Below are 27,447 nucleotides of genomic sequence, written 5' to 3' on the forward strand. Positions count from 1 at the left end.
TCACATTTTTGCAACAGCGAAGGGAAGCGCCAGGGAGGCGAGGACCTTTAAATGCTGGGCGAGTCCGACCAGGTGTTTTAAATGCACAGCAGGGCCCAGGGCGGTGAGGGAAGCCGAGGGACCCTGGCCGGCCCGTGAGCTCCACCTTAGCCCGGAAACCGAGTGTCCCCTGAGTTGGGCTGCCACTGACGCCCAACCTTGTGAAAAGGAATCAAGAAAGCTGACAGCTACCAGCCGCACTCACCCTGCCTCGGCCGCGGAAACCCGCCAGCCGTACTGCGCCTACGCTCGCCGCGGCGCCCAGAATAACTTCCAGTCCCAGCAGGCCGTGCGGCCGCGGGGGCGGAACATCCTGGGAGAAGCGGGGGGAGGGCCGGGAAAGAGCCGGGGGCGGGGCGGGGCGTCCTGGGAGGGGCGAGGAGCCCGGGGTCGTGGCGTCTGGGGAGGAGCGAGGTGACGCGGGGGAGGGGCGATGGTCGGGTGGGCGGGGCTTCCGCTTCCCTGGAAGGCCAGTGAAGAGACCGTGGGCAGAGCGCCGCCTGTCCACCGTGGACTAGTCCGGAGCGCTGATCCCCGTGGGTCCCTGCTATTCTCGCCGCTCAGGCCCGCACCGAGCGCCATGGCCCAGCCACCGCCCGACGTCAACGAGGACGACTGTCTCCTGGAGTACCGCCACTTCTTCTGTCCGGACTTGCTCCAGTGAGGCCACGTCGGGGAAGCCCCAGAGAGCCGGACCGGGGTGGGGGGGGGGGGGCGGGGGGGGGCGCCTGCGGTGCGGGCGGCACGGGGACTGCGGTTTTACAGGGATGCGTGAGTACCCCCATGCCTGGTGGCTAGACTGTCCACAGGCCTGGGTATCCCAGAGGTGCAAGTGCTGGTATTCTAATCTTTGCCCTACAGTGAGCACGTTCTGTTTGTCTTGGCAGGTGGTGGTGGGTGTTGATTAGTAATAGTCAGAGGTGGGGGTGGGTGTAAAAAACCAAGCCAGAGGTCAGGAGAAGGATTTATTATTACTAGCAGCAAGTAAGGAAAACACTGGAGATTTTTCCCAGAGCAGTGTCTCCCCAAACAGCAAATCTGGGGAAGTTTTAAGCTAAGGGTGCATGCGTTTTCATGAAGCGGTTTGGGCTGTTGACGGAGTGCAAGCTTTAGTTGATTGAAGTCACGAGGGTCATCCTCCCTGAGGTTCCAGTTGTTCTGGTTGCGCTTCAGGCTAATCTTTACCATCGAAACAGAACTGGGAGGCTTTACAACTGATGTATTATATTTGCTATTGTTACTTCTCTTGTTGGATTACAGTGGTTAGTTTCTGTATTTTTTTTTAAACTTGGGTAGAGTTTGAGTTTGACCCCTACCCGTTTTTATTTTTTGTTTTAAATACTTGTTTACTTTTTTGACTGTGCCAGGTCTTAGTTGAAGCACATGGGATCTTAGTTGCTGTGTGCAGGATCTTTAGTTGCAGCATGTGGGATCTTTAGTTGTGGGTTGCGGGATCTAGTTCCCTGACTAGGGATTGAACCCCACGGACCCTGCATTAGGAGCTCGGAGTCTTAACCACTGGACCACCATGGAAGTCCCAGTTTCTGTATTCTTTTGAGACCTATTCGAGGACAAGCTCTGTGTCCAGGCTTAGATCATAGAATGGCTTAGGCCAATAATGGCTTCTCTTATGTCAAGAAAGCCATGCCTGTTTCTCTTTCTCCAGGGACCCACTACCCTATCTGCTTAGAGGGCGACTGGAGGAAGGCTTGTATGTTTTGAAAACATGTCTCACTTAATTGAGAACTTTTTGCATATGACTTTTATGTTGAAATCATTTTCCCCAAAGATTCAGAAAGCTGAGGAATGTAGGCTTTAAAAAGTGGTGTTTCTCAAATTTAACAGAAGTGCCCAGTGCGTAGGGTCAGTGTCCTCCAAGAGCACCTCCTCCCCTGCCCCCATTTAGCAGAGGCCTCTTTAAAGAACCTCTGTTGGGGGACTACCCAGATGGCTCAGTGGTTAAGAATCCACCTGCCAGTGCAGAGGACAGGGGTTCGATCCCTGGGCCAGGAAGATTCCACATGCTGTGGAGCAGCTAAGCCCGTGTGCCACAACTACTGAGCCTGCGCTCTGGATCCCACAAGCCACAACTAGAGAGAAGCCCGAGCACCTCAGCTACTGAGCCTGAGCACTGCAACGAAGAGCCCACGTGCCATAACTAAGACCAGATGCAGCCTAAAATAAAAAAGAGTCTCTTTTCTTCTCTCAGGGATAAGGTGGCCTTCATCACAGGCGGTGGCTCTGGAATCGGGTTCCGGATTGCTGAGATTTTCATGAGGTAAGCACCACTTTGTGTACTCTCTGCCCCATCTTGCTCCCCGCTCCTCCTTGCATGGACCTCACTGGACTCTGGGATCTTGGGCAAAGTGCTGGTGGGTGGTGGGAACCCCTCTAGGCCCAGGGCCTTCAGAGAGAATCTGAAAGGAGTCAGGTGCTGTCCTGGGGGAGGCAGGACTCCAGCCTTTCTTAGAGGTTAATCTAGACTGTTTGGCTCTGGCCTCAGCACCCCTATTTGTACAAAGAGAGAAGATTCAAAAGTTTGAGGTAACTCTACTGCAGGGTCCCCCAGGACTTTGCTGAGCCAGGGTCAGGGTGGGCTGAGTTGACCCTAGCACCATGCAGAGCACAGTGTCTCCTGGGACTCTAGTTCTGTGGTCTCAGGCCCAGGTCATCAATTTGTCATCCTCACCTAGGAGAGGCCCAGAGTTAGGCTGGGGTTAGGGGAGATGAAGCCACTTCTCCAGGACCCTGCTTTTCAGAGATGTGGTCCTGCTGGAGGAAATTTTGGAACTCATCCATCCCAGGTGAATTTGTTTTCCGAGCTGGAAGCTTTGTTGCTTCTCTGAGCAGAGTGTGGCCAGCTGTGCTAGGGTGTTCTGAGGATTCAGTGGGGTTGGCTTAGCAGGTGGTAGCTGCTACTGTTACTGAGTTTGAGGCTGAGTTTGTCAGGAAGGGAGGGAGGCAGGGGAGGTGCCCTGGCCCCAGAATGGGCTCTCTGTTCTTCACTCCAGCCTCCTGGGGAGAGCCAGGTGAACTCAGCAGGCCTCATGCAGAGCCTGGGCCCTGTGTCCAAGACTCATAGCTGCTCACATGGTATTTGGGTCTGGGTTACCTCGTCCCAGAGAGACCCAGCTCAGAGACCAGCAGTGCCTACCTGAGGTCCCGCCACAGCCACTCAGCCCCGTGTATGCCCCTGTTTCCTCTGCCAGCTGTGCCTTCAGCCCTGGGCTAGTGTTTAAGCCTGAGAGACCCTTGGGGGAGGGGGAGCCTTGCTTCTTGAGCTGGGCAGGAGCCCAGCTTGGTGTGTCCCTTGCACCTTGCTGCCCTTATGCCTACCCTCTGGCTTTGCAGGCACGGCTGCCACACAGTCATCGCCAGCAGAAGTCTTCCCAGAGTGTCCATGGTGAGGGGTCTTTCCTGTGCCCACCCATCCATGGGTGGCTTTGGGGGCCGGGAGCCGGGGCCTGAAGGGTCCTGAGGTCCAGAGGATGATTACCGCCAAAACCTGCCCCTCTCCCAAATACAGAGCTTCAGTGGAAGTGGCCCCCAGGGACACCCTTGTCTTTTCAAACAATCCACTTATTGGGTCCTGTGAGGGGACGCTTGTATTGGGTGGTACTGTGGCCCCAAGATAGATCTCTGGGCTCACCAGGGTCATGAGGGTGGAGAGTCTCCCCCACTGCCATGGCTGGTCTCAGGGCAGCGACTGGACGTCAGCTGGAGCTGCCATTGACCTGTGATCAGTGACCAGTGGCCTGGAGGGTGATGAGAGGGGAGAGGGTGCGGGATGTCTTAGCAGCATCCACCAGGGGTCGTGGCTCTGGGGAGTGGCACTTGCAGCTGTGCCACCCAGAGTGGGTTCAGCGGCAGAGCCTAGCTTCCTGGCAGAACCTGGCTCATCATCCTCATCGGATTCTAAAGGGCTGTTCCTCCAGGCCGAGGTCACCGGGCTGCTGCCCACCACCCTCTTCCTGTCTGGCTTCTAGGCTGCCAGAAAGCTGGTTGCTGCCACCGGCCAGAGGTGCCTCCCTTTATCTCTGGATGTCCGAGTGCCCTTGGCCACTGCAGCAGCCGTGGAGCAGGCACTGAAGGAGTTTGGGAAGATCGACATTCTCATTAACTGTGAGTCACTGTTGGGCGAGGCCGGGGGCTTCTTTTTTTTGAGAAAAAACACAGGACTTCGTTATTCCCAGCACAAGGCGCAGGTCTTCGAAAAATAAGGGGGTAAGTTCAGAGGGTGGGAAGGAAGCCCCTTCTTGCTGGCAGTGAGCGGGTTCCACAGGACCACGATGACCAAGTCCCTGCGCAGGACCATCTCTGAGATGCAGCAGTCCTTGTTGACTGGCTTGGCCTTCTTGCCCTTGACGCTGTTGGGGACCTCGGTCCACATTTCCTTCACATCCTCCAGCACCATGTTGCGATGCCTATCAAAGGCCTCCACACAGCCCAGGATCTTCTTGTTGTGGCAGTGGATGAGCACTTGGGTGTTGTTCTTGACCCCCTGCGTGAGCACAGACAGTGGCCCCGTGTTAAACTTCTCCTGCTTCTGCAGCTCCTCTGGGGTCATCTCACTCTTGGGTTTGTTCAGGAGGCTCATGGTGGCGGTGGGTGGTGGCTGCACTCTGAAGTCACTACCGTCTCCTCCATGTTGCTTTGGTCTTCTGGCCAGGGGGCTTCTGATGGGTCAGCAATGCCAGACCTCCTTGTTTGGAGGCCCAAGAACAGTCCTGGCTCCAAGCCTCTGTCTTGGCCCGACTCTGCTCCTACCAGGTTGGTACAGCTGTGGCTCAAGAGGATGCCCCATGAACTAGGCTGAATCACAGAGCAGGGCCACTCTCATGTCCTGAAATTCCCCCTTAAAGAAAAAGGACTACGCGTTATTATTTTAGTATAGTTTTAGATTTGCAGACTAATTGAGCAGATAGTACAGAGAACTCCACATACCACACTCCCCCCCAAACAGTGTCTGCTTTGAACATCTTGCATTGGTTACAACTGGGGAACCGATATTGATACATACTGTTAACTATAGCCCCTATTTTACATTCAGGTTCATTTTTGCTGAAATTTCCTTTAAAAACATCTGGGGTATTGTTTTCCTGCCACTAACAAAGTCACAAGCTGGGCAGCTTAAAACAACAGAGATACCTTCTCTCACAGTCTGGAGGCCAGAAGTCTGAAAGCAAGGCTGGGGGGAGCTTCCATCCCAGGCCCTGCCCTTAGCTCCTGGGGTTACTGCCTGGTGTGCCTTGGCTCTGGGCTGCATCCCTCCAGCCTCTGCCTCTTTCACACAGCCATCCCCCCGTACACATCTGTGTCCTCTTTTTAAGGACGCAGGTCCTTGCGTTTAGGCCACCCTAATTCAGTATGATCTCATCTTAACTTGAGGACATCTACAAAGACCGTCTTTCCAAATAAGGTCATGGGGCTTCCTAGGTGGCGCAGTGGTTAAGAATCTGCCTGCCAATGCAGGGGACACAGGTTCGATCCCTGCTCCAGGAAGATCCCACATGCCACGGAGCAACTAAGCCCATGTGCCAAAAAAACAAAACAAAACAAAACTGGTGGACTGTCCAAATAAGGTCATGTTCACAGGCACCAGGGATTGGGACTTCAGTCTTTTTGAGGAACACAATCCAATCCATAATATCCATCTTGCCCGTCATTCAGGAACTTGTCTACATGCTCAATTTTCCTTCCCTGGCCACCCTGGACCGCCCTGAGGGTCCAGACTCTTCACCGGGGCCTCAGCATCATCCGCCATCTCCTTCCACCGGCAGGTGCAGCCGGGAACTTCCTGTGCCCCGCCAGTGCCTTGTCCTTTAACGCCTTCAAGACTGTGATGGACATCGACACTTTGGGTACCTTCAACGTGTCTCGCGTGCTCTACGAGAAGTTCTTCCGGGTGAGTGTCCTGTGGCCGGGGCCTCCCCGCTCTGGCTGCCTGCTCACTGCCCCTCTCCTGTGTTGCAGGACCATGGAGGGGTGATTGTGAACATCACCGCGACCCTGGGTACCCGGGGGCAGGTGCTCCAAGTGCACGCAGGCTCTGCCAAGGCAGCCGTGGGTACAGTCTGCCCTCCTGGATTCCTCCCCATCCCCAGAGGCCGGCAGTGTCCGAGTGATGCTGAGCCCCCACACCCAACCAGGGCCCCCACCCCTGATGGCAGAGAAGCCCTGCTTCTCCCTCATGCCTGCCTGCCTCCCATGCAGATGCGATGACACGGCACCTGGCTGTGGAGTGGGGCCCCCAGAACATCCGCGTCAACAGCCTTGCTCCTGGCCCCATCAGCGGCACAGAGGGATTCCGGCGGCTGGGTAAGGCTCCTGGGGAGCCCAGACCACCCGCAGTGAGTGCTCCCCTGGGCACAGGTCCCACAGTGCCTCCGAGGGCTCCCCTCCTACTTGGCTGGGACAGGCCTGGGATCCATGCCAAGTCTTCATGGCTCCCTGGGGCGGGCAAAGAATCTGGGGATGGTTCGCACAGCCCTGCGATGGACTAAGGGTCAGCCGAAATTGGGCAGCTGCCCCCTAGAACTAGAGGTCAGAAGCTGCTGACCTTGATGTCTGAGCTGGACACAAAGTGGGGCCCCACTGAAGCCTTGAGAGCCTTGGCAGGGTGAGTGGTGATAGGCCCTGTGGTGGTGTTAGTGTACGTGGCTGCTGTTACTGTACCTATTACTGTTCCTGCTCCTCCAGGATGATGCTAACAGTGTCCCCACCATTCCCATGGTTTCCATGTGGTTCATGGAAAGCTGGGCAGGGGAGGGTGGAGGGCCCTGGGGTCCTGGGGTCCGCAGGGGCTGAGCCTCCCTCCCACTCCCTCCCAGGTGGCCCGCAGGCTGGCATGAGGGCAAAGGTCCTGGCCAGCCCCCTGCAGAGGCTGGGGAACAAGACGGAGATCGCCCACAGTGCTCTCTTCCTGGCCAGCCCTTTGGCGTCCTACGTGACTGGGGCCCTGCTGGTGGTTGATGGTGGGACCTGGCTGACGGTCCCTAACGACATCCAGTTGCTGGCGGGCTTCTCCTCTGCTAAGCTCTAGGTGATGTGCTGCTCCCACCTGCGAGGGTCACCTGTGTCCTAGGCCCCCTTCCCCAAACACCCACCTTGTGGACTGGTGGTCACTGCGCTGGGCCTGATGCCTTTCCCCTCAATCTGTTACATGTATCTCTAGATGTGTTCTCAGGTGCTTCTGGGTTCCCCTGCTCCACAGGTAGGGCAAGTCTCGGAGGGTTTTCCTGGGCAGATGGGTGGTGCTGGGAGGGGCCCGCCCCACAGAGCTGCACTATAGACCTCGGGGCCTCCCTGCAAACCAGGACTAGCACGGCTTGCCTGTAGTGGGTGGGAACCCCCCCTCCCCCCTCTTTGGGAGCTCCCCTGGGTAACCCTCTCCAGGGGCCTGAGGGCTCGCTAAGCCCGTGGGGGTGGGGGGAGAGAGCCACTGTTCTCTGCTTCGCCTCCTCCCCGACCAATCCCAGGGTATGGCCAGCCTCGAGACCTACTCGTCCTTGTGCTCTGAGCAGCAGCATCCTCTGAGGATGGCTGAGGAGGTGTAATACCCCTGGTCGGGACCTGGCCCCCAGGCCTCCTGGGTCCCCATTGCAGGATGGTGGTAGGAACGTTCTAGGACTTTGGCCAGCTCCTTTTGCGTTCTGCAGGTGGGTGTGGTGGAGGGACACCCAGGAGCTCACAGTCATGCCATGAAGCTGCAGTGGGTGGGGCTTCTGTAGAGACCCCCCGTCTCAAAGGTGGGCCTGTTCATAGCACAGGTGCTGCTGATCGGCCCTCTGTGGTTTGGTGGCCGGCAGACACAATCTCAGTGCCTGTGGTACTCGGGCACCCAGGTGGCAGGAGGGTGAGGGCACTGGGTGGGCCCCTGGTCACTGGGGTGGGGAGCACTGATGGTGGGGGGCTGGGAGGGGGTAGAGGGGGCCTGCTGTGTCCACCTCCAGGAGATACATAAGGCCTGGAGGCCTGCTCCCTCCCCCCGCCCCAGCCTGGCCACTCAAACCCCCGGGGCTGTGTAGGAGGCGAGTGCTGGTGCCCCTTGGGGCTCCCAGGTGACCTTGTGTCTGCTGGCATTTGACAGGCAGGGGACAGCATGCTACAGAGGTGTTAGTCCGCAGCCGCTCTCAGATCCCTGTGACCTGCCTCCTGCCTGCCCAGCCTGAGCGCCAAACCCAACAATCCCAGCAGAGCATCTGAAGCAGAGATTGACCCTTCAACTTGGAGCCATGCTGTGTCTGCATTCCCCCCCCCCCCATGGCCCCGTCTCCTGTGCATGGGGGGCAATGACCAGGCAGTGCAGCTGGCTTACTGACCTGCCCATACACCCTGGGGAAGTCTGCATTCCAGTGCTTCGAGAGTGTTGAGGGGGCCAGGCTGCAAGGGTGTTCCCCCCCACCCCCAACCCAGGGTCAGGGCTGTCCTGCTGGCTCAGCCTCTGCCTAAACTGGCCTCCTTTCTCCTTCTGCCTGTGTCCAATGGGTGTCCTATGGTAGCTCCCATGGCCTGGGTGGAGAGAAGGGGGCGTTTCAGGCTGCCTTCTCTTCCTTGCTCTCCCACTTTGAGACCTTTGCTTGGCAAAGAGATGCCAAACTAGGGAGGCTGGAGAAGCATGTTCGAGCCTCCCTCTAAGGCCTGTGTCCTGGGTCCTCTCAACGGGGTGTGTGGGCTGCAGACGGGACCTCTGTTGGTCTCCGGTGATGTGGGTAGGGTTGCTCCCCACCTGCCCTGGAATCTGTCATTTGCTGGGACATCCCCAGAGAAGTTAGTCCTTGGTTATTCAGGGGCTCACTTCCTAGGTCCTCCAGGTGGCCAGTCCCCATTGTCACTAGCACTCAAGCCCGGGGGAGGAGGATCTCTGCACCCTCAGTTGTTCCTCAGTGACCACTCTTTGACACACATCCAGGCCAGGACTTACGGGGGGGCCACTTGGATCCTGGGCTTGTTTCCTGTGCTGTTAAAAACTTTGAGATGCTCAAAGCTGTTGGTCTGCCCTCTGGCTGGACATGCTGCTCAGGGCCCCCTTCTTTCCTGCCTCCCACCACGCCCCCATCTGCACCATCTATTTGCATAAGCATAGGTCTTAGAGTTTTGCCAGAAAACGCATTTCCTTAAAAAATAATCTTTGTACTATAAAAACATCTATTCATTGGACTTCACAAATGTTTTCAGAAGGAGGAGGAGGACACTGAACAGAATGACTGGTAATCTGGGCATTTAGAGGTAGCGGTGTGTCTCCTTCCTGTCTTTTGCCTGTGAAGAGTTTAGAAAACACTTTCTACCTAATGTTTGAAGCCCCCGTCCTCAGGCAAGGGGAGCCCACCCTGGGGTGAGGGGAGGCTGTCTGCTCCCCTGGTGGGAGGGGTGTCTTCCACGGCTGGTCCCCGGTGGGGCTGCCTACTCTGCAAGGTCCTGGTGCTGTCACTAATCCTGGGCTTGAGCCCTCTGCCCCACATGCCCACGCCTACCTGAGTTCCTTCCTGCCTTTGTGGGTGCAGGGGCATGGCAGGGAGGCCACTGGGCAATGGGAGCTCCACTTGCCATTTAAATGGAGACCAGCATGTGGCATCAAGTCCACCAGCAAGGCAAGCAGATGGGTGCTTGTGATGCCGCGGGAGGAGGAATCAGAACTGTGAAGGCAGTTCCTGGGGAGCTGCAGCTGGTGAGAGGCAGAGGCAGCCAAACAGACCCCCTGTGCCAGAGAGCTGGGGCCTGCTGTCCCCAGAGGAGATGGAGGAGGCCCTGGGGAGGCTGTCCTGCCAGCCGTATTCGAAGGCCTGGGACTTAATGGCAGCTTAGCTCCAGGAGGACAGAAGAGAATGGAAACCAGGTTCTGGGAGTGAGCCTTTTATTACTGTTAGTCAGGGTGCTCCAGAGAAACGGAGCCAGTAGGATATATATAGATCTACAGGAGGAGATTTATTATAGGGACTGGCTCATGTGATTGTGGGGGCTGAGAAGTCCCATGATCTGCAGACTGCAAGCTGGAGCCCTGGGAAAGCAGATGGTGTGATTCAGCCTGAGTCTGAAGGCCAGAGAACCAGGGACTCTGACGGCCAAGGACAGGAGAAGGTGGATGTCCCAGTCAAGCAGAGAGCAAGGGAACTTGCCCTTCCTTGGCTCACACTGGTAAGGGCAGGTCTTCCATCTACTGAATCAAATGCTAATCTCATTTGAGAAATACCCAGTAATTCTGGTTTACCAGCTATCTGGGCATCCATTAGTCTGGTCAAGTTGACACAGAGTTAATCATCACAGTTGCCCACAGCACAAGGTCCGTGCCCAAGTTTGTCATCTGAATGCAGTGGTCAGTTTGGCTGTAAGAAGTCAACCTCGCTGTTTGCCTTAGTCCTCTAGTCCCTGCTGTCTTCCTACAGGTCCAGGACACCTGCTGGGGGCTTGTGGGTCACAGGCACAACCAGTGTGTGTCACTTGCTGGCTGGGCTCTGGGTCAGGCTAGCAAGGAAGGCCAGGTGCACGTGGTGAGGGGGACAGCACTAGCCCCAGAAGTGGCGCTTGGACTTGGTGGCAATTGGCAGAGAACTAGGTTGTCCCCTCCCAGATTAACAATCTCTGCAGTTGCCTTAGAAAATGCCAGCTTCTGACTTCCCTGGTGGCCCAGTGGTTAAGACTCTGTGCTTCCAACGCAGGGGACTTGGGTTGGATCCCTGGTTGGGGAAGTTCTGCATGCCGCGTGGTGCAGCCAAAGCAAAACAAAACAAAAAAAAACAGAAACAAAAACAGCAGGTTCTCTGAAAGGAAGAATCATTTTTTATGTGTGAACCCCAGCTATGGAAGCTGCTTTACAGGCCCCACCCACTCTGAGTCCCCCTTCCATGGGGTAAGGATGCTTGAGAACTTCTCAGAACTGCACATTAAAACATCACGGCCACATCAGAGGGCTGTCCACCACCGGCGTGCAGCCTTTCAGCCCCTGTTCCACTTTGCACATTTCGTTGAATGAATATATGAAAACCCCGGCTTGTCCATCCCTGCGTGTTGTGAGACAGACAGCATGTCTCCGAGGCATCGCCATGATGCAGTGAACCTTAAAATTGCTTTAAATAAACAAACTGGGGGAGTTTCTCTGCCAACTCCTCCTGTTGCCATGGTAACTGGGTAAAACTGGCTTGCCTGCGCTTTGTCTGCGGGTCACTGTGGAAAGGGCTGGAAGTCGTGCTGTGTTGTTTCTCGGTCCCTGGGTTGGCATCCTTCCTGCGTGGGTGTCTGGTGGCCCCGGGTACTGTGGTACCTGCGGGGCTGGGCCACCACGGTGGAGGAGGAGACGACAGGCCAAGGCTGACCTTGCCTGGACGCAGTCCACCCACCAGGTGCACACTGAGCCCTTTGCACTGTGCCCTGGCTGGGGGCCGGCATGTGCACAACTGGCCCTCAGGAACTTCCTCTCGGCCATGCACTTGGGTTCACTGAGTGAAGCAGGAAGAGATAGTGAATCCCTGAGCACCTCACAGTTCGAAGCTCAGAAGATGTTCCCCTCTCCTCTGACCGTCACATTGCTTTGCCCTTCTTGTGTGGGTCAGACCAAGCCTGCCTTGTAGTGGTCAAGCCCTGACCCTGGGCTGCGTGTCTAGGCAGGTGTCCTGCTGCCCCTGGCTCTGCCCCGAGGCCTGATTGTACTGTGGCCAGGCAGCCATGTACTCTTGAGCAGGGCAGAGGGGCTCTCCGGGCTCAGGGCTTCCCAGGCTGGGGAGAGGGCTGGGTGTGGGCCCCCTGGGGCATTTCCCTCTGGGCCCTTAGACCTGTCTCAGCTGGATGCTGCGACAGATACGAAGAGGGGATACGGGCGGGGCAGGGGGGAGATCTGGGACCTTCACAGGCTCCAGGGGTGGGATGCACTGGAGCCTGGGGACAAAGCTGGGGCCTGGGGTTCGGAGGTCTTCCTTCTCCCACCTTGACCTTCCCTGTGAACCTGCCCCTCCCCTCTCTGCCCATCTGCTGTCTCTGCCCGGGTCCCAGCCACCTGTGTGCCAGCTGTAGCCCAGTCTCCTAAAGAGAGACACATGTCCCAGTTCCTGGGAAAGGAGCTCCCTTCGGGTCAGGGTCTGGCTCTTGCTCAATAAACTGTGGTCAAGGGTTAATTGCATCATATGGACCTGTCAACCCCCACTGCTTCTAGAAAATGTGTGTAAGCAGGCATCCTGTGTGGGTCCTGACTCACACCAAACACACTCACTAGAGACCAATGTGTAGACCAGTGTGCTGAGAATATGTGGGGTTGCATGTGTGTGCGTACACGCGTGAGATTGCAAGTCTCGGGTCCCCTTGCTGGCAAAACCCAAGGGCCAGTGGGAGATGGCATAGGCTCCCTGCCCACCTCTTGGGCCAGAGCTCTGCCCAGCTCGGCTCTTCTGTCCTAGGGGCCATAGGGGACTGGATCCTTGTTTGGACTTCCCTTTTCCTTGCTCATGCTAATAAGGCCCTTCAAGGGAACAGCCCCTCAGACAGGGGATTGCTAGATTTCATATTTACCGCTGCATTCTGGTTCAGGTCTATGGGATTAGACCTACGTTACCTTGTCAGCAGATAGAGGTTTCTATAACTCTTTAGTCATTTGTTTACTGATTATCTTGCATTATTTCCTAGGTGACACATATTATCAGTATGGAGTTCATTAATTGAACTCCCAGAGGATAACTTCATTTCCAAATTTTGGAGTATTTGGGGGGCACCTCATCACATCCATACATCAGAGCATCTGGATGAGACAGGACCTGACAGGCATCTGCTGAAGAAAGATTAAGGAATGTTAGGAATAGGCAGAATTAACATTTAATTCTTCCACCATCACGTGTAATTTGGACAATCTTTACCCCATGACAGGAGAGTGGTGTGATTTAGATCTTCACCTTTGGAAAATGTGACCTGAGGCTAAAAAAGGAAGTTCTGAATCTGCATGCAAACCTCTCCCCGCCTGGTGCTCAGGGCCCATCCCCCGGCATGGGCTGTGATTCTGGCTGCAGGGGAGGCGGGACGGGTGTAGGATGTGGGTGCTTTGGGGACTGGAGATGCCTGTCGTCACAGGAAGATGGGAGCAGATGCCAGCAACTGCAGAGTGAAATGTTAAAATAAGAAATTCATCCAAACCTCGGCTGAGTCAGGAGGAATTAAATTGTGCCTTACAAACTCGTGGTCTATTTTTACTCTAAGAAATGTACTTTACTAAACTTAAAAGTGAGAAAAAAAATCCTTCCCCACTGAATAAATATCGGTAAACACGAGTGTGGACTGTGCTTTCGGCTGCAGGAGGCCACGGGGAGGGTGCATGTGATCCAGACCTAAAACTGACTCTGCTCTCGGTTTAATTATCCCACACAAAATGTTTATGTAGTTTTCAAAATTGTAAATTGAAAATATATGGGGGAAAAAATTTGGCCAGCAGTTTTTGTTTGTAGCCTGGTTGAGGTACAATTGACACAGAAGAGACTGCACATGAGTGAAGTGTACAGTTTGCTGAGTTCTGACCTGTCTACATCTGTGAAACCATCAGCATAATCAAGAAGATGAACATGCCCATCGCCTGCAAAACATCTCCTCCAGCCCCTCGGAACCCCCTTGCCTCTCCCTGCGCCCTCGTCCCCAGGTGACCCAGCCAGGATGTCAGCTCAGGCCTGGGAGGGCGAGGCCAGCCTTTTCTGTGAGGGAGAAAGTGGGACGGGAAGTAGAGGCACTGGGCCCTCAGCCAGGTCCAGAACCCCTTTCCTGGGGTGCCCAGTGGCAGGTCCCTTCTTCCTGCAGAACAGAGCTCTGCCTCCTCCTGCTGTCTGTCTCCAGGGCCACCTCTAGGGCCTCCCTCAGGCACTAGGGCGACCGCTGGCCAGCTGAGAGGCTTCCCCTTGGCCTCAGGCTTGTTCCTCCTGAGCTCCGGGCAGAGGGCTCAGGCCAAGTGCAGATGCACAGCCTGGCACAGCCCTCAGTGCTTGCTGAGGAAGGGCCTGCTACGGCCTCAGCCATCCTGTCCCCCTGGGACACCCCGAGAATTGCTCCACAACTCTCTGGTCTTGGTTCCTAGCATCCCTCCACCATGGACACAAGTTACTGTCAATATTCAAATGGCTAATAGAGACCATCTCACAAATAGGTGGGGGAAGAACTGATAGTTTTGGGAAACCAGCTAATTAAGTGAGGAAAATAAAATCAGGTCCCTATATTACACCACATCAAAAAAAATTCCAGGCTTCCTAGGTGGCACAGTGGTTAAGGATCCGCCTGCCAATGCAGGGGACACAGGTTCGATCCCTGCTCCAGGAAGATCCCACATGCCATGGAGCAACTAAGCCTGTGCACCAAAAAAAAAAAAAAATCCAAATGGCTTAAAGACATACTTGTGAAAGGAAAAACTATAAACAGAGGTGACTATCTTTGAGACTTTGGGTACAGGATTTATTTACTGAATTTAAAAAGTGCTTAATTATGAAATCCTTAAAATATGTGGACAAACCCAGATACCCACGTACTCACCAGCCAGGTTCACCAGATGTTGGTACTTTGTCCTGTTTATTCCTAGCCTGCCTGTCTTTTAAAGAAATAAATGATATAGGTACAGCTACCCTTCACCACTTTCCTCCTCTGTCCCCCTCAATATAATTCCCACTTTCGTTTTGGTATTTTTTACTACAAATGAAGGTGTTCAAAAACAATATATGTATTGATGATGTGTTTTGAAACTTTGCAAAAATAGTATGTCACAGTATCTGCTCTCACACCGCTTGTCTTAGAAGTCTGCCCATGTGGATGTGTGCGGATGTGGTCCATTTTGCTGAAACTGCTCAGTATTCCATCACAGTAGACTGCCCCTCAGACAGCCAGCAGGTGCTTCACGGAACTATGGAAACCAGGGCTGCCTTGAACATCCCTTTCCTGCCTCCTCGTGGACCTGAAGGTGGAGAAGCAGAAGTGCCCAGTTAAGGGGACACAGAACTTCAGCCGTATTGGTTCTGTGAATCCCCACACTTGGTTGGCATCAGACTTAATTTCTACTGATTGATGTCAATTGCTATCGTTACTCATTCCCTTGATTATCAGTGGGGTTAAGCATCTTTTTTTATATGTTTATTGACCAACTGTGTTTCTTCCTCTGGAACTGCTTATTCGTATTCATTGCTCATTTTTCTACCGGGGTTGCTGTTCTTTTACTGGGTTTGAGGAATTCTTGTGTACTCTGGAAATAAATCCATTGTCAGTTACATCTATTTTAAATGTTTCTTCCCACATGCTATGGACTGAATTGTGTCCCCCCCCCAGTTTCATGTATTGATTGAAGCCCTAGCCCCCCATACAATGTTTTGTTTGTTTGTTTTTTGGCTGCCTTGGGTCTTCGTTGCTGTGCGTGGGCTTGCTCTAGTTGCAGCCAGCGGGGGCTACTCTTTGTTACAGTGCGCAGGCCTCTCATTGCTGTGGCTTCTCTTGTGGAACACGGGCTCTAGGCACGCAGGCTCAGTAGTTGTGGCTTGTGGGCTCTAGAGCACAGGCTCAGTAGTTGTGCTGCATGGACTTAGCTGCTTCAAGGCATAATGGGATCTTCCCAGACCAGGGATCGAACTCGTGTCCCCTGCATTGGCAGGTGGGTTCTTAACACTGCGCCACCAGGGAAGTACCCCCCAGTGCAATGTTATTTGGAGATGAGGCCTTTGGGAGATAATTACCATTAGATAAGGTCATGTAGATGACCTCCCATGGTAGAATTAGTGTCATATAAGAAGAGGAGGAGGGTGAGATGGCTCTCGCCTTCATGCAAGGACACACCTACAAGAAGACCCTCACCACAAGCAAGGAACAGAGCTCTCAACAGGAAGGAATTTGCTGGTTTGAAAAGTATTAAAAGGAAACCTCACCAAAATGGAGCTGGGATGCCAGAGGGTGAACTTTCATGCACATACCACTCAACATCAGCACAGATCCCAACATCTCCCAGCAGGAAAGGACAATACTTTACTACCCAGCAGGAGGAAGAAACAATTTCTCTTTGCCTAGCGACAGTCCAGCCAATGAGAGACCATCACAACTCAACCAATGAAAAGCCACTGAACTTTGAACTCCCAGTTTCCTCCAGTGGGCTCTTTGTTTATAACAGCCCCTCCCAACTCCTCTTTCTCCTCTATAAAAGCATTTCCTCTCATTTGCTGGACATAGTTGCATATCTCCAATTATAATTCTTTGTGGCTCCTGAATAAACCCATTTTGCTGGTAAAATACTGGCTTTTTAATTGTTATAGGTTAACACTGGCATCTTGATCTTAGACTTCCCAGACAGCAGAACTGTGAAAAATAAATGTCCTTTTTAACCACCCAGTATATGGTATTTGGTCACAGCTGCATGAGCAACTAGCACACCAGCCTATGCTGTGTCTTTCATCAATCAGAAGGCTAATTTCTTTAAAATGAATTTTTACTAAGGTATAATTTACATACAGTAAAATTCACTCTCTGCAGCATAGAGTTCTGTGAATTTTGACAAACACATTCAGTTATAGAACCACTGTTACAATCAACATATGAAACAGTTCATTCACTCCAACAAATTTCCCTCTCCCCCAGCACCCTCCCCCAAACTGGTTTGTGTCCCTTTACTTTTGGAAAGCTTAAATTTTAATGTATTTAAATAATTCTCTCTCTTTTTTTTAATGGTTTGTAATTTTTATTCTTGTGTAAGAAACTTTCCTGCTCCAAGGTCATAAAGATATTTTTCTACGTCTTCTAAAAGTTTTAAAGTTTTTCTTTCTTTGTTTTTTTTCCTGACCACACCTTATGGCTTGTGGGATCTTAGTTCCCTGACCAGGGATTGAACCTGCGCCCTCAGCAGAGTGGAGTCCTAACCACTGGACAACCAGGGAATTTCCTTGCTTTCCACTTTTATGTCTTTAAGCGCTCTAATTATTTTTGTATCTGATGAGACATAGGATCTACTTCTGTACAGACAAGTGGCACCAGCTACAGAAAAGTCGATCTTTTTCTCATAATTAGCAAAGCCACCAAGGATAAAAATGACGGGTTTGACTACTCAAAATTAAAGATTTATGTCTACTTTTCCCCAGCAGAGTTCATGAAGGGGTCACAGGCAGGAAGAAGATATTTGCAACATTAAAAACTGATGAGGGGGGACTTCCCTGGTGGCGCAGTGGTGAAGAATCCACCTGCCAATGCAGGGGACATGGGTTCGATCCCTGGTCCAGAGGGGACACGGGTTCAATCCCTGGTCCAGGAAGATCCCCATGCCTCGGAGCAACTAAGCCCGTGCACCACAACTACTGAAGCCCGCACGCCTAGAGCCAGTGCTCCGCAACAAGAGAAGCCACTGCAATAAGAAGCCTACGCACCACGACGAAGAGTAACCCCCGCTTGGTGCAACTAGAGAAATCTTGGGTGCAGCAACAAAGACCCAACGCAGCCAAAAATAAATAAATAAATAAATAATAATAATAATAATTAAAACAACAAAACAAAACAAAACAAAAATGACGGATTTTACGTAAAGAAAAAGTCAGAGAACCCAAATGAAAAACAAGCAAGCGCTACAACTGGGCAGTTCACAGCTCCTAGTTGGTCTGTAAACACAGTAAGAAACACTCAACCAAACTAGCCTTCAGCTAAATTCAAGTAAGACAAGATGAGATGCCATGTTAAGTTCATCCAACTAGCAAAAATGGAGGAAATCATAAGTAATGTCTACTATAATTTTGGTGTATTTCCTCCTGGTTTTTAAGAATGTGCATTAAATAAGATAGATTTGTGATCAAATTTACCCTTGCCTGTCACCTTCTCCATCCTGCTGTCAGTGGTCAGATCTCACCCAGGTGGTGGAGAGGCCCTATCCTAGGGGAGATGCACATTCTTCAACTGAGGCTTCTTGACCTACTTTCCCTTTGCTCCCTGTCAGGTCCAACGGCGCTGTGCTATACAACTAAGAATCCGCTGAGTCACCTTGCTGGTCTTCATTTTCCCATCTTTCTCCATAGGTCAGAGGTCATTAGGGAAGAGGGATCAAGGAGACCATTTGCTTGAGAGTTCCAAAGATAAGCGTTTATCACAGGTACCTTTCAGAAAGAAAGACTCACAGAGGGAGGTTTTCACAGCCATTCACTCAGATCCAAATTCAACGGATGTGAGCTATACCCCCACCCTCTCCCTTCCTCTTCTGTGTACCTGTTACATGGCTAAATTAAAATGTGCATGGGGTTGGCATGGAGGAGCAGTTCAAAATGGCAGCAGGGGCTGCTTCCCTTGAGCTGGTTTATTTCATCTTGAATGTTAGAGATCAAAAATGTCTATAGGGGGTGCTTGAGGTCCAAATGACTACCCAGGAAGTTGTCACCTTGAAGTGGTCCAAGCAGGAAGGTGCATGCTTTCCACGCTGGGGTTCTGTCTGGGCACATCAGCCAGCCAAGGAATGCAGATTTTTCATGAATTGGCATAGCAGCAGGAGGAGTGCTGCTCCCTTGGGGTGCAGCCCTTGCCTCATTTGGTTGTACCTCCCCCATATTAACATCCCTGTTTAGAAAGGTTGACACATCACTGTAATTACCTCTGAAAACTGTATCTGGCCAAAGGCATCAGTCCAATTTTAGATTCTTGCAAAAACTGGAGATTTTTTTTTCTTTGAATGCAGTATCTTCCTCATGAAAACATACAGCGCTTATAAGAAATTGAGAATATAGTTTTTGGGTTGCAGGCGGTATATCCTCACCCTTCTTTTCCCAATACCAACCTCAAAAAAGCTGGTGCCACGTGCCTTGTGATTTTGTCATGGGAGATGACTCAGTTAATTAACACACTGCTCCTCATGGTACACTTGGAAACAGGTTCAGTTTCCTCTGGTTCTTGCTAAAGCTGTTTATGAACATACCTGGTGCTGGTGCTTTCCCCGATAAATGCACTTCGTCTGAGGCCTGGCAGCTCACTGGCTCCTATCTAGCATGTCTCTGCTTTCCTGCCTGCTGCAAGGTGCCCATGTTGCTGTCTGGCGCCCTGTGTCCCCACTGATGATGGTGACAACTAGAGAAACAGATGTCAGTTGTCAAAGACAGCCGCAGTGCTTGGGAAGCTTGACTGTACATTGGCGATGAACGCTGGATATGCTACGGGAAAAAACCCTTGTCATAGATTTAAAAAAAGGTCTCTGTTTGGCCACGCGTTCCTTCGGCCACAAGTGATGGAGCACATTTTCAGGGCCCTTCCACACTCAGGCAGGGGCTCAGCGCTCTGCCGCGGGTCAACGCCTGAACGTCTCCCCGCGGCAGGCGTCTGAGGAGGGCGCCACGAGCACGTGCACTCCCCTGGTCCCAATAGGATCGTGTTCTTTGCTTATCCAATTATCGGAGCGCTTTACTTTTGCAGGACTCAGTCCATCCGCCCGGTGCGTGGGTCGGTGACGTCACGCCTGGACCCGCAGCCTCCGAGCAGAACCGCCTCTTGTTCCTCATGATCAGGTAAACAAGAAGGACCCGAAGCCCGCAAGCCGCCGTGCTGCCCCGGTGCCTGCATTTATACCAAGCCGGCGAGGGGCGGGGCCAGCCGGCGGCGCGACGTGCTGACGTCAGGCCGGACGGAGGGCGGGGCGAGGGCGGCGGCGTGAGCTTGGAATCTCGGGCAGCTCCTCGTCGTCCTCCTACTGCGCGTCCCCCTCAGCGTCCACCTCTGTGCCGTTCTTCTCCTCAGGGTCCTCCTCCTCAGAGTCCCGTCCTCGGCGTCCCCCTCCTCGGCGTCCCCTCCCCGCCCTCCCCCTCGGCTTCCCTCGGCCGCCCGCCGCCGCCATGGGCCCGCGCCCGCCGCGCCGCCGGGCCGAGGATAGCTGAGGCGCGGCGCGAAGATGGGCGAGGGCGGAGCAGGGCCCGAGCGCCAGCCCGAGCAGCCCGGGCGCCCCGCGCGCGCCCGCCCGCGCCGCCGTGGGGATGCCCGCGCCCGCCGCCGCGCCCTGAGCGCCTTTGTCTGCCGCCCGCGCCGCCCGCCGCACCACTGGCCTCGCGGGCCCGCGCCGCGGCCGGGGGCGCGCCCATGAAGATGGAGCCGGGCCGGCCGGCCTCCCCCACGGGCGGCCGGGGTCCCGACCCAGAGCCCGGCGGGCCCAGCGTGCCCGCCGCCCCCACCCCCGCCCCCGCCCCGTGCTCGGGGCTCGGCACGCAGGACCCCGCGGCCAGCGCGGATGCCGGGCGAGCTCCGGGGCGGGAGCGGCGGCCGCAGCGCGTGGGCCGGGACCCCGACCCAGACCCGCCGGAACTGGGCCCGCTCTTCTGGACCACAGAGCCGGAGGATGACGGCCTCCAGCACAGCGCGTCTGTCCCCGCACAGGACTTTAGCCGCAGGCATCACTTGAGGGGCGAGGTCGACTTCTTTCCCTCCTTCGCGTCGCCCGCGGTGGGCGAGCCGGCCCTGGAGCTGGGTCCCGGGGACCCGGACCGGCCCTCGGACTTTAGCCAGACCCGCCCCCTAACGAGCGAGCCCGCGGGGTGTCCGGAGGACGGCCCCCGCCTCCGAGCCGTATTCGATGCCCTGGACGGGGATGGGGACGGCTTCGTCCGCATCGAAGATTTCGTCCAGTTCGCCACCGCCTACGGGGCAGAACAGGTAACTCGCAGCGTGGGAGCCGGGCCCCGCGCGGTGGTCACGAAGTGCAGTTGAGGCCAGAAGTCCCGCGTTCTCTTTTGATTCACTTCTTCTGCCCTCACCTGTGGTTGAATTTCGCTGAAGCTCCTCTTCCCCCTTTAAAGGGGTTCTATTCCCGCGAGTCAGTTTCTTTCCCTGGCATCCCAAACCACACAAGCTGGATCTTTCCTAAATTGAGGGGGGCTCCTGACATGGGGACATGCCCCCAGGCTACCGGATAGAAGTGCCCCCTGGATGGAGAAGTGCCAGCAGTTCCCCTAGTTGAGGGCCCAGGTCTGGTTTGGGTGAAGTAATTCACTCCTTCGGTCTGCAAAGGCCAGGCTGCACTTGGACGCTTAAGATCATGCTAATGATGCGTTTTGAGCGCAGTTTCTTTGCTGTATATGGTTGGCTTATGTTCTAGGTAGATTCGTTGTTTGGTAGACAGGGAACGCTGAAAATGGTCACTTCCGTACCTTCTGTGCTGAAGGGAAAGATATGAACCCCAGGGGGAGAGGAATGAGCCTAAGAGCACTGCAGTGAATACAGACTCGAGCAGAACTCCATCAGGGCCACCTCCACCCCTGTAGGACAGGTGAGGTGCTGGACAGGTGACAGAAATGCACAGGACAGTGTGGCAGGGGTCCTGTGCAGCTCCCAGGGCTGCAGCTACTCTGGAGAAGATGGGCCTCAAGATCCAGGCCTTCCTGCACCTCAGCACTTATGAAAGTTTAGGTGGAGAGAGCAGCAGGGCTGTGTGTGTTCTCTATTAACCCACATAGACATCAAATAGGTTACTGGTGTCCACTTTTAAATATTTTACCTAGTAGTGGGAAATCTCAAAAGGCTGATCTGCTAGTTTTTTTATTTTATTGACTTTTCATACATGTGGATGTTTGTTAAGTGGGCATTCAGGTATGTATGCATGTTTAAGCCAAGAGGTAAAATTGACACCCTACCATTTAGGGTGTCTGCCGTAGCATTAAGAACCTTTCTAAGGAATCTGTGTGCCCCCTGAGTATTCAGTGTCCATTGAGCTGTCGTGTAAAGAACTGGGCCGTCCTGAGTCAGGGCTCCTTGTTGAGTTTTCAGCCTGGGCATGTCCCTGTGGGCATCCTGAATGTCGGCGTCTGGGTCCGTGTGACGCTCCTATTTAGCTCTGAGTTAAAGACATTGCTCAGGACAGGTGTCTCATCTCTTAGTGTAATGGCCAGAGAGAGATACATGATTGACAGTTTGCTATGGTTAGTGTGAATTGTGATTGCTGGTCCAAGTTTTTTGATGCTTTTCTTTCTTGCCCCTTGACTGGAGGGCACTTTGGGTCTCTTTGGTTGTTTTTTTTTTTTTTTTTCTTCTTTGGTTGTTTTTTATTAGTGTGATGTGTCTTCTCTCCAAACATACCCTTGCTCATTACACCAATCAAGAATGTTAGGAAAGTGGCACATTCATTCTTCTTTTCTATAATCTGACTACGATAGAGTGCTTTCCGGCTTATATGAGGCTCATTTATGTTTTCACTGGATCATCAGCCTTTCTCTGAGGTGGTGGTAGGCAAAAGGGATTCATCCGACTTTACAGGTGAGAAACTGGAGGCCCAGAAAGGTTAAGTAACTTTCCAAGTCCTCACAGATTGTCAACAGTAGAACAGGGACTGCACCTAGGTCTTCTGGCTTGTAACGTTTGGATGGCTCTCAACTTCTTAGGTTTGGTGGCTCTAAATAATCCCACAAAATCTGATTGACTTCCATAAAATCATTTGCATTTGAGAACCACCTTTTTTTGTAACATCCTTATTGATCACAGTGGGAAAAACTTCGGGTTGCTATTTGGGGCTGAGCTTTTTCTAAATACAAAGTAGAAATGAGTCAACATTCTTTGCTCTGGTAGTTCCTGATGGAATTTTAAGTTTGGGGGTAAGACCAGGATGACTCAGGATTTGGTGGGGATGGGCGAGTGAGGGAGATCTATGGCATTGCCCCTTCTGTCTGCTCTCCCGGACTGCTCAGGAAGAAGCATTGTTGGATGTGATCTAAGTACCAGACTTGGGTGAGCTTCCTGGGATGGTCGAGGAGAGCTCTTGTTTTGGAGCAGATAATTAACAGGGTAGTGAAAGGTTAATTTTTGTGTCTGTGTAAGCTTTGCTAGCCTTTATTGTGACTCAGGCTGTTTTTCCAAGTCCAGCATCAGAATACATTTACAGAGGAGGAAAGAGAAGAAATATTCTTTGATAGTGAAGTAACTTAGAGAAAAGTGAAGAATTTTACCTCATGATAAATATTTTTAATTTTTTAAAATGAAAAGTATTGAACGTACATAAGAGTAGAGAGAATAGTCCAGTGAAACACTCTACCTGCCCCCAAGCCATTGCTCAGTTTCCGAAGTCTTGGTTCATTTGTAAACTCCCTACTCCCCACCCCCAGGTTACTTTTGAAGCACATACGTGACATATCATTTCACCCGTAAATATTTCAGTATATATCTTTAAAAGATAAGAATTCTTTTTTAAACATTCATGATTTTGTAAACTGTAGGGATGGCTTGGATAAGCTGGATAACAGCAATAAAGACCATGGGTTTTTGTACTTTCCACCTTGAGATTTCAAAATCCTGAGTGCATGAGACTCTTAGGCTGGTCACATTACTGTCCTCGATGATAGCAACTCGATTATCTTGATCATTGTCAAATTTTCAAAGGTAGCACTTTCAGTATCTTTTATGTAATCTGTTTATGAAGGAAGCGTTTTAAATTATTTAAATGGATTATCTGAATTTTTAATAGAAGCAGTTCCCACTCATAATACAGACGGCTTTTGTGTCCCTCTTTCTTTAGCAATGTCATGGTGTGTTTGGCTCTCATTACCTCATCTGGTGATAGATCAGGTGTGGTGTAATATAACACAGTGTTGGCAGGAATTGAAAGGAGAAAGAGGACTACAGTGGAGCTTTCTGGTTGTATTTTCTTGACCAGGAATTTATAGTCACATGTGCCCAGGCATAAAGTTGTGAAGTTGCAGTAGGTTATCTTTAAGACCTCGACTGTCTCTGAAGACCCCTCACTGATGTGACCCCTTCATACTGAGAGGACTGGTGCTTTTGTAGTCATTACCAACTTATCGTAAAGCAGAAATTGTAAAATAAACTGTAAGAGTATTGTGAGAAAGGATTCATTTCTTTTGGTGTTATTTTTCAAAGGAATTAATTATAATTGTAATGATTATTTTCATAATATGACACTCACTTAAGTATTTGCATTTTAACAGTCACTGGTCCTTTTCAGAGAGCCCTGCATGTTGGAGCAGTGAGTGCCCTTCAGTAACCTTGTGGGCCCTGTCCGTCCTCCTCAGTACTTGCATAAGGAGGCTGCTGGAGGAGGTGTCAGTGCACAGAAGGTCTCCCAGCTTTTCATTCCTTTTCATACCTCTGCTGGTGGGCACTTGGAATTCCCTGGGGACATTTGGCCGCATCTTGTAGTTGCTTCAGTGTCCTTTCCAGTTTCTGTGCTACCCTTGGATTTGCATGTGTGTGAACGTGTGTGAGAGAGAATGTGTGTGTGTGCATGGGCAGGTGCGCATGGGAGCTGGTGGTCTGTGTGTGTGTCTGGGTCTGTGTGTTGGAGGAATTGCTAAAAGGCAGATGGTGTTCCTTTCTGTGCTTGGATCACAGGCAGTTTTGTTAGTGTCTTAAAAAATGCCTTTTTCATATTGTAAAAGTAACACATGCTTATTATTTTAAAAACTGGAAAGTACAGAGTGGTATAAAATATAAAACAAAAAAATGACCAATAATCTCACTATCCTGAAAAAAACACCATTAGCGTTTTAGTGCATTTTCTTCCAAACGTTTTTGTAAATACACACACACACACAACTGTATAGAAGTACACAATTGAGGTCGTATTGGGTAGAAGTAAATTATTTTTATAGATGTTCATTGTTTATTTTTTATTATTATTTCTAAAATATTTATTTATTTGGGTGTGCTGGGTCTTAGTTGCGGCACAAGGGATCTGCGTTGTGGCATGCGGGACCTTTCAGTTGCGCCATGTAGGATCTAGTTCCCTGACCAGGGGTCAAACCCCAGGCCCCCTGCATTGGGAGTGTGGAGTCTTAGCCACTGGGCCACCAGGGAAGTCCCAGATGTTCATTGTTTAAAAAAATAAAACTAAATAACCCCAATAAACAAAATATAGAAATAAGAATCACCTATAATCCACCATCCAGAGATAACTACTTAAGTATTTAATATGTAAATTAAAATATATGTAATAATGCTTCATTGTCCAAAAATGGTATAATTCCATGTCTGTTGTTTTGAACCAGCTTTTTGACCTGTTTTTTAAAATTGAAGATCTCAGATGTATGTATTCGTCCCTCTGTATGGGGGGGTTGGTGGTGGAATTGGTTTCAGGACTTAGCCCCCTTGGACATCAAAATCTGTGGATGCTCTACTTGCTTATGTATAATGGTGTGGTATTTACATATAACCTATACACATCTTCCCATATAGTTCATTATTTTTTGTTTTATAATATTTTTAATTGAAATTTTATTGATTTACAGTGTTCTGTTGAGTTTTGGGGTTTGTTTTTGTTTTGTTTTTTGTTTTTTCTAATTTTTTCGTCTTACATGCTTTAAATTATCTCTGTTTTACTTATAATATTTAATATAATGCAAATGCTATATAAATCGTTGTAAATACAATGTGAATGCTTTGTAAATAGTTGATAGCAGGTGGCAAATTCCAATTTTGCTTATTGGAACTTTCTGGAGCCTCCCCCCACTGCGAATGTTTTCAGTTTTTGTTTTGGCTGCACTGCGCAGCATGTGGGATCTTAGTTCCTCGACCAGGGACCAAACCCATCCCTCCCCGCAGTGAATGCTTGTAGTGTTAACCACTGGACCACAAGGGAAATTCACCCCCTCCCCACCAAATTTTTTTTTTTTTAATTTTTTTGGGGGTACACCAAGTTCAGTCATCTGTTTTTATACACATATCCCCGTATTCCCTCCCTTCCTTGACTCCCCCCTCCTCGAGTCCCCCCCACCCTCCCCGCCCCAGTCCTCTAAGGCATCTTCCATCCTCGAGTTGGACTCCCTTTGTTATACAACAACTTCCCACTGACTATCTATTTTACAGTTGGTAGTATATAGATGTCTGTGCTACTCTCTCGCTTCGTCTCAGTTTCCCCTTCACCCCCTGCCCCCTCCCATACCCCGAGTTCTCCAGTCCATTCTCTGTATCTGCGTCCTTGTTCTTGTCACTGAGTTCATCAGTACCATTCCCCCCCAAATGTTTTTGATCCTTAGTTGGTTGAATCTGTGGATGTGAAACACACAAATATGGAGGGCTAGCTGTACTTTAATGGAAGCCTAAGGCTTACTTGTCCCCAGGGAAATTCATATTATTCCAGTTCAGGATCTAACATGTAGGAAGAATTAAATTCCATGTGGACTACACGGACCAGGTTGTAAAGGGCGCCAAATTGGGGGTTGCTTCCTTTTTTAAACACGTATTTCGTTTAAATTCTGGACACGGGGTCTAAACATTAATTATAGTTGAAATATCAGACATAAGGGTTAGGCTCCCACTGAAGACTGTTAGGTGGCCCTTTAAAGTACATTTGTGATAATTTCGAAGTCTCCAGAGTAGCCTAGATTATCACCTCTGATATAAGTGAATAGTCATGTATGAATTGGTTGTATGTATACTGTGATTTTAACTGTGTAAAAGTTATCCATGTGAAAAAAAATGTCTTGAAGGAAATATTAAAAATTATTTTTTGTTGTATGAGTGTGTGGTGGAAATGGGATAGTTTTATTTGAAGTATTGGCCAAATTTTCTATGTTACTGATTTTAATTATTTTGAAAAGTAGTGCCTATACATATACCATAAATTTCAAGCAGTATAAAAAGGAATCTAGTAAAAAATTTCATAGTCATCTTTAGAAATAAAAAATGTAAATAAACCCTAAAAACAAAATGTTTACATGTTTTACTTTGACTCTGTTAAGGTTTTAGATCAATATACAAAATACATCTAAAGAAACAGATTTTCTAGTAAACTTAAAAACTTTATAGAACATTGAATTAGCATGTTCAGATGCTTATTGAAGATGAATTGTTAATTTTTATTGGTATTTGGAGAAATATATATGAGAAAATGCCTGTAATTCTTGAAGGTTGGCATTGAGCTTTCATCAGTATCTAACATAAGTAACTAAGAACTTCCTGGTGAAAAGAATTGCACTGATTGCATAGTAAGTTTCAGAAGCTTTTGAGACTAGTTGATTAGTGTAAATGGATTCAGTATCATGGATAGGGAGAAAAAGAAATTTTTTCAGTAGGTACAGTTTTGTTTTTCTGTCTAAATATTTAATACTTGTTTTTGGCAAGTTGGTATTACTCTGGTTACAATCTTGTGATGATGTGTTTTTCGCAAGTTTCAAACCAGAGCTCATATTGAGCCAGTGTCCTGTCTGCTGGTGGGTCAGCCGTCCTGGCTCCTTGTCTGTAAGCCTCTTGCTGGGTAAGCTGAGCCTCAGGCTGGAGCAGCAAGCCTGGAGTGGGTGCTGCCCCCTTTCTGCAGGGATTTATTGTGGGCAGGGTGCCCTGGGTGGTGGTTCTAAATGTGTGACAGACCAGAGGGCCAATGACATTTTAGTATTATTAGCTGTAAATTACAGGAAGCAGTGTCATTACGCATTTAAAAAATTATTTATCTATCTATTTAGGCCGCCTTGGGTCTTAGCTGTGGCACATGGGATCTTTGTTGCAGCATGCGGGACCTTTTCTTTGTTTTTTTTTAGT

General features: G+C 50.8%; 2 protein-coding genes across 10 annotated transcripts in view; both read left to right on the plus strand.

Moving 5' to 3' along the window:
* Window positions 1-496: 496 nt before the first annotated feature.
* On the plus strand, window positions 497-13,754 carry DECR2 (2,4-dienoyl-CoA reductase 2). Of its 4 annotated transcripts, XM_057750765.1 has the most exons (9): window positions 663-699; window positions 2,249-2,317; window positions 4,026-4,809; window positions 5,820-5,944; window positions 6,013-6,106; window positions 6,253-6,357; window positions 6,870-7,081; window positions 7,214-7,252; window positions 8,129-13,754. In XM_057750765.1, exons 3-7 carry the CDS (start codon window positions 4,329-4,331, stop codon window positions 7,079-7,081), a joined length of 1,017 nt encoding a protein of 338 aa, XP_057606748.1. In that variant the 5' UTR covers window positions 663-699; window positions 2,249-2,317; window positions 4,026-4,328; the 3' UTR covers window positions 7,214-7,252; window positions 8,129-13,754. The 4 variants fall into 4 exon arrangements, with proteins under 4 accessions (XP_057606749.1, XP_057606748.1, XP_057606746.1 ...); XM_057750766.1 differs by lacking the exon at window positions 8,129-13,754 and adding an exon at window positions 3,391-3,442 and having other exon boundaries at window positions 497-699; window positions 4,026-4,161; window positions 6,870-7,998; XM_057750763.1 differs by lacking the exon at window positions 7,214-7,252.
* Window positions 13,755-19,610: 5,856 nt separating this feature from the next.
* RAB11FIP3 (RAB11 family interacting protein 3) overlaps window positions 19,611-27,447 on the plus strand; it is a 76,167-nt gene continuing 68,330 nt past the window's right edge. For 4 of the 6 annotated variants that reach the window (XM_057749259.1, XM_057749260.1, XM_057749263.1 and 1 more), the window contains exon 1: window positions 19,611-20,622. In XM_057749259.1, coding sequence (XP_057605242.1) covers window positions 20,053-20,622 — 570 coding nt within the window. In that variant the 5' untranslated portion in view covers window positions 19,611-20,052. The remainder of the gene's footprint in view (window positions 20,623-27,447) is intronic. The other 2 variants (XM_057749261.1, XM_057749264.1) reach the window with 1 other exon arrangement.

Source organism: Hippopotamus amphibius, chromosome 9 (assembly GCF_030028045.1).
Source record: "Hippopotamus amphibius kiboko isolate mHipAmp2 chromosome 9, mHipAmp2.hap2, whole genome shotgun sequence".
NCBI classification, from domain to species: domain Eukaryota; kingdom Metazoa; phylum Chordata; class Mammalia; order Artiodactyla; family Hippopotamidae; genus Hippopotamus; species Hippopotamus amphibius.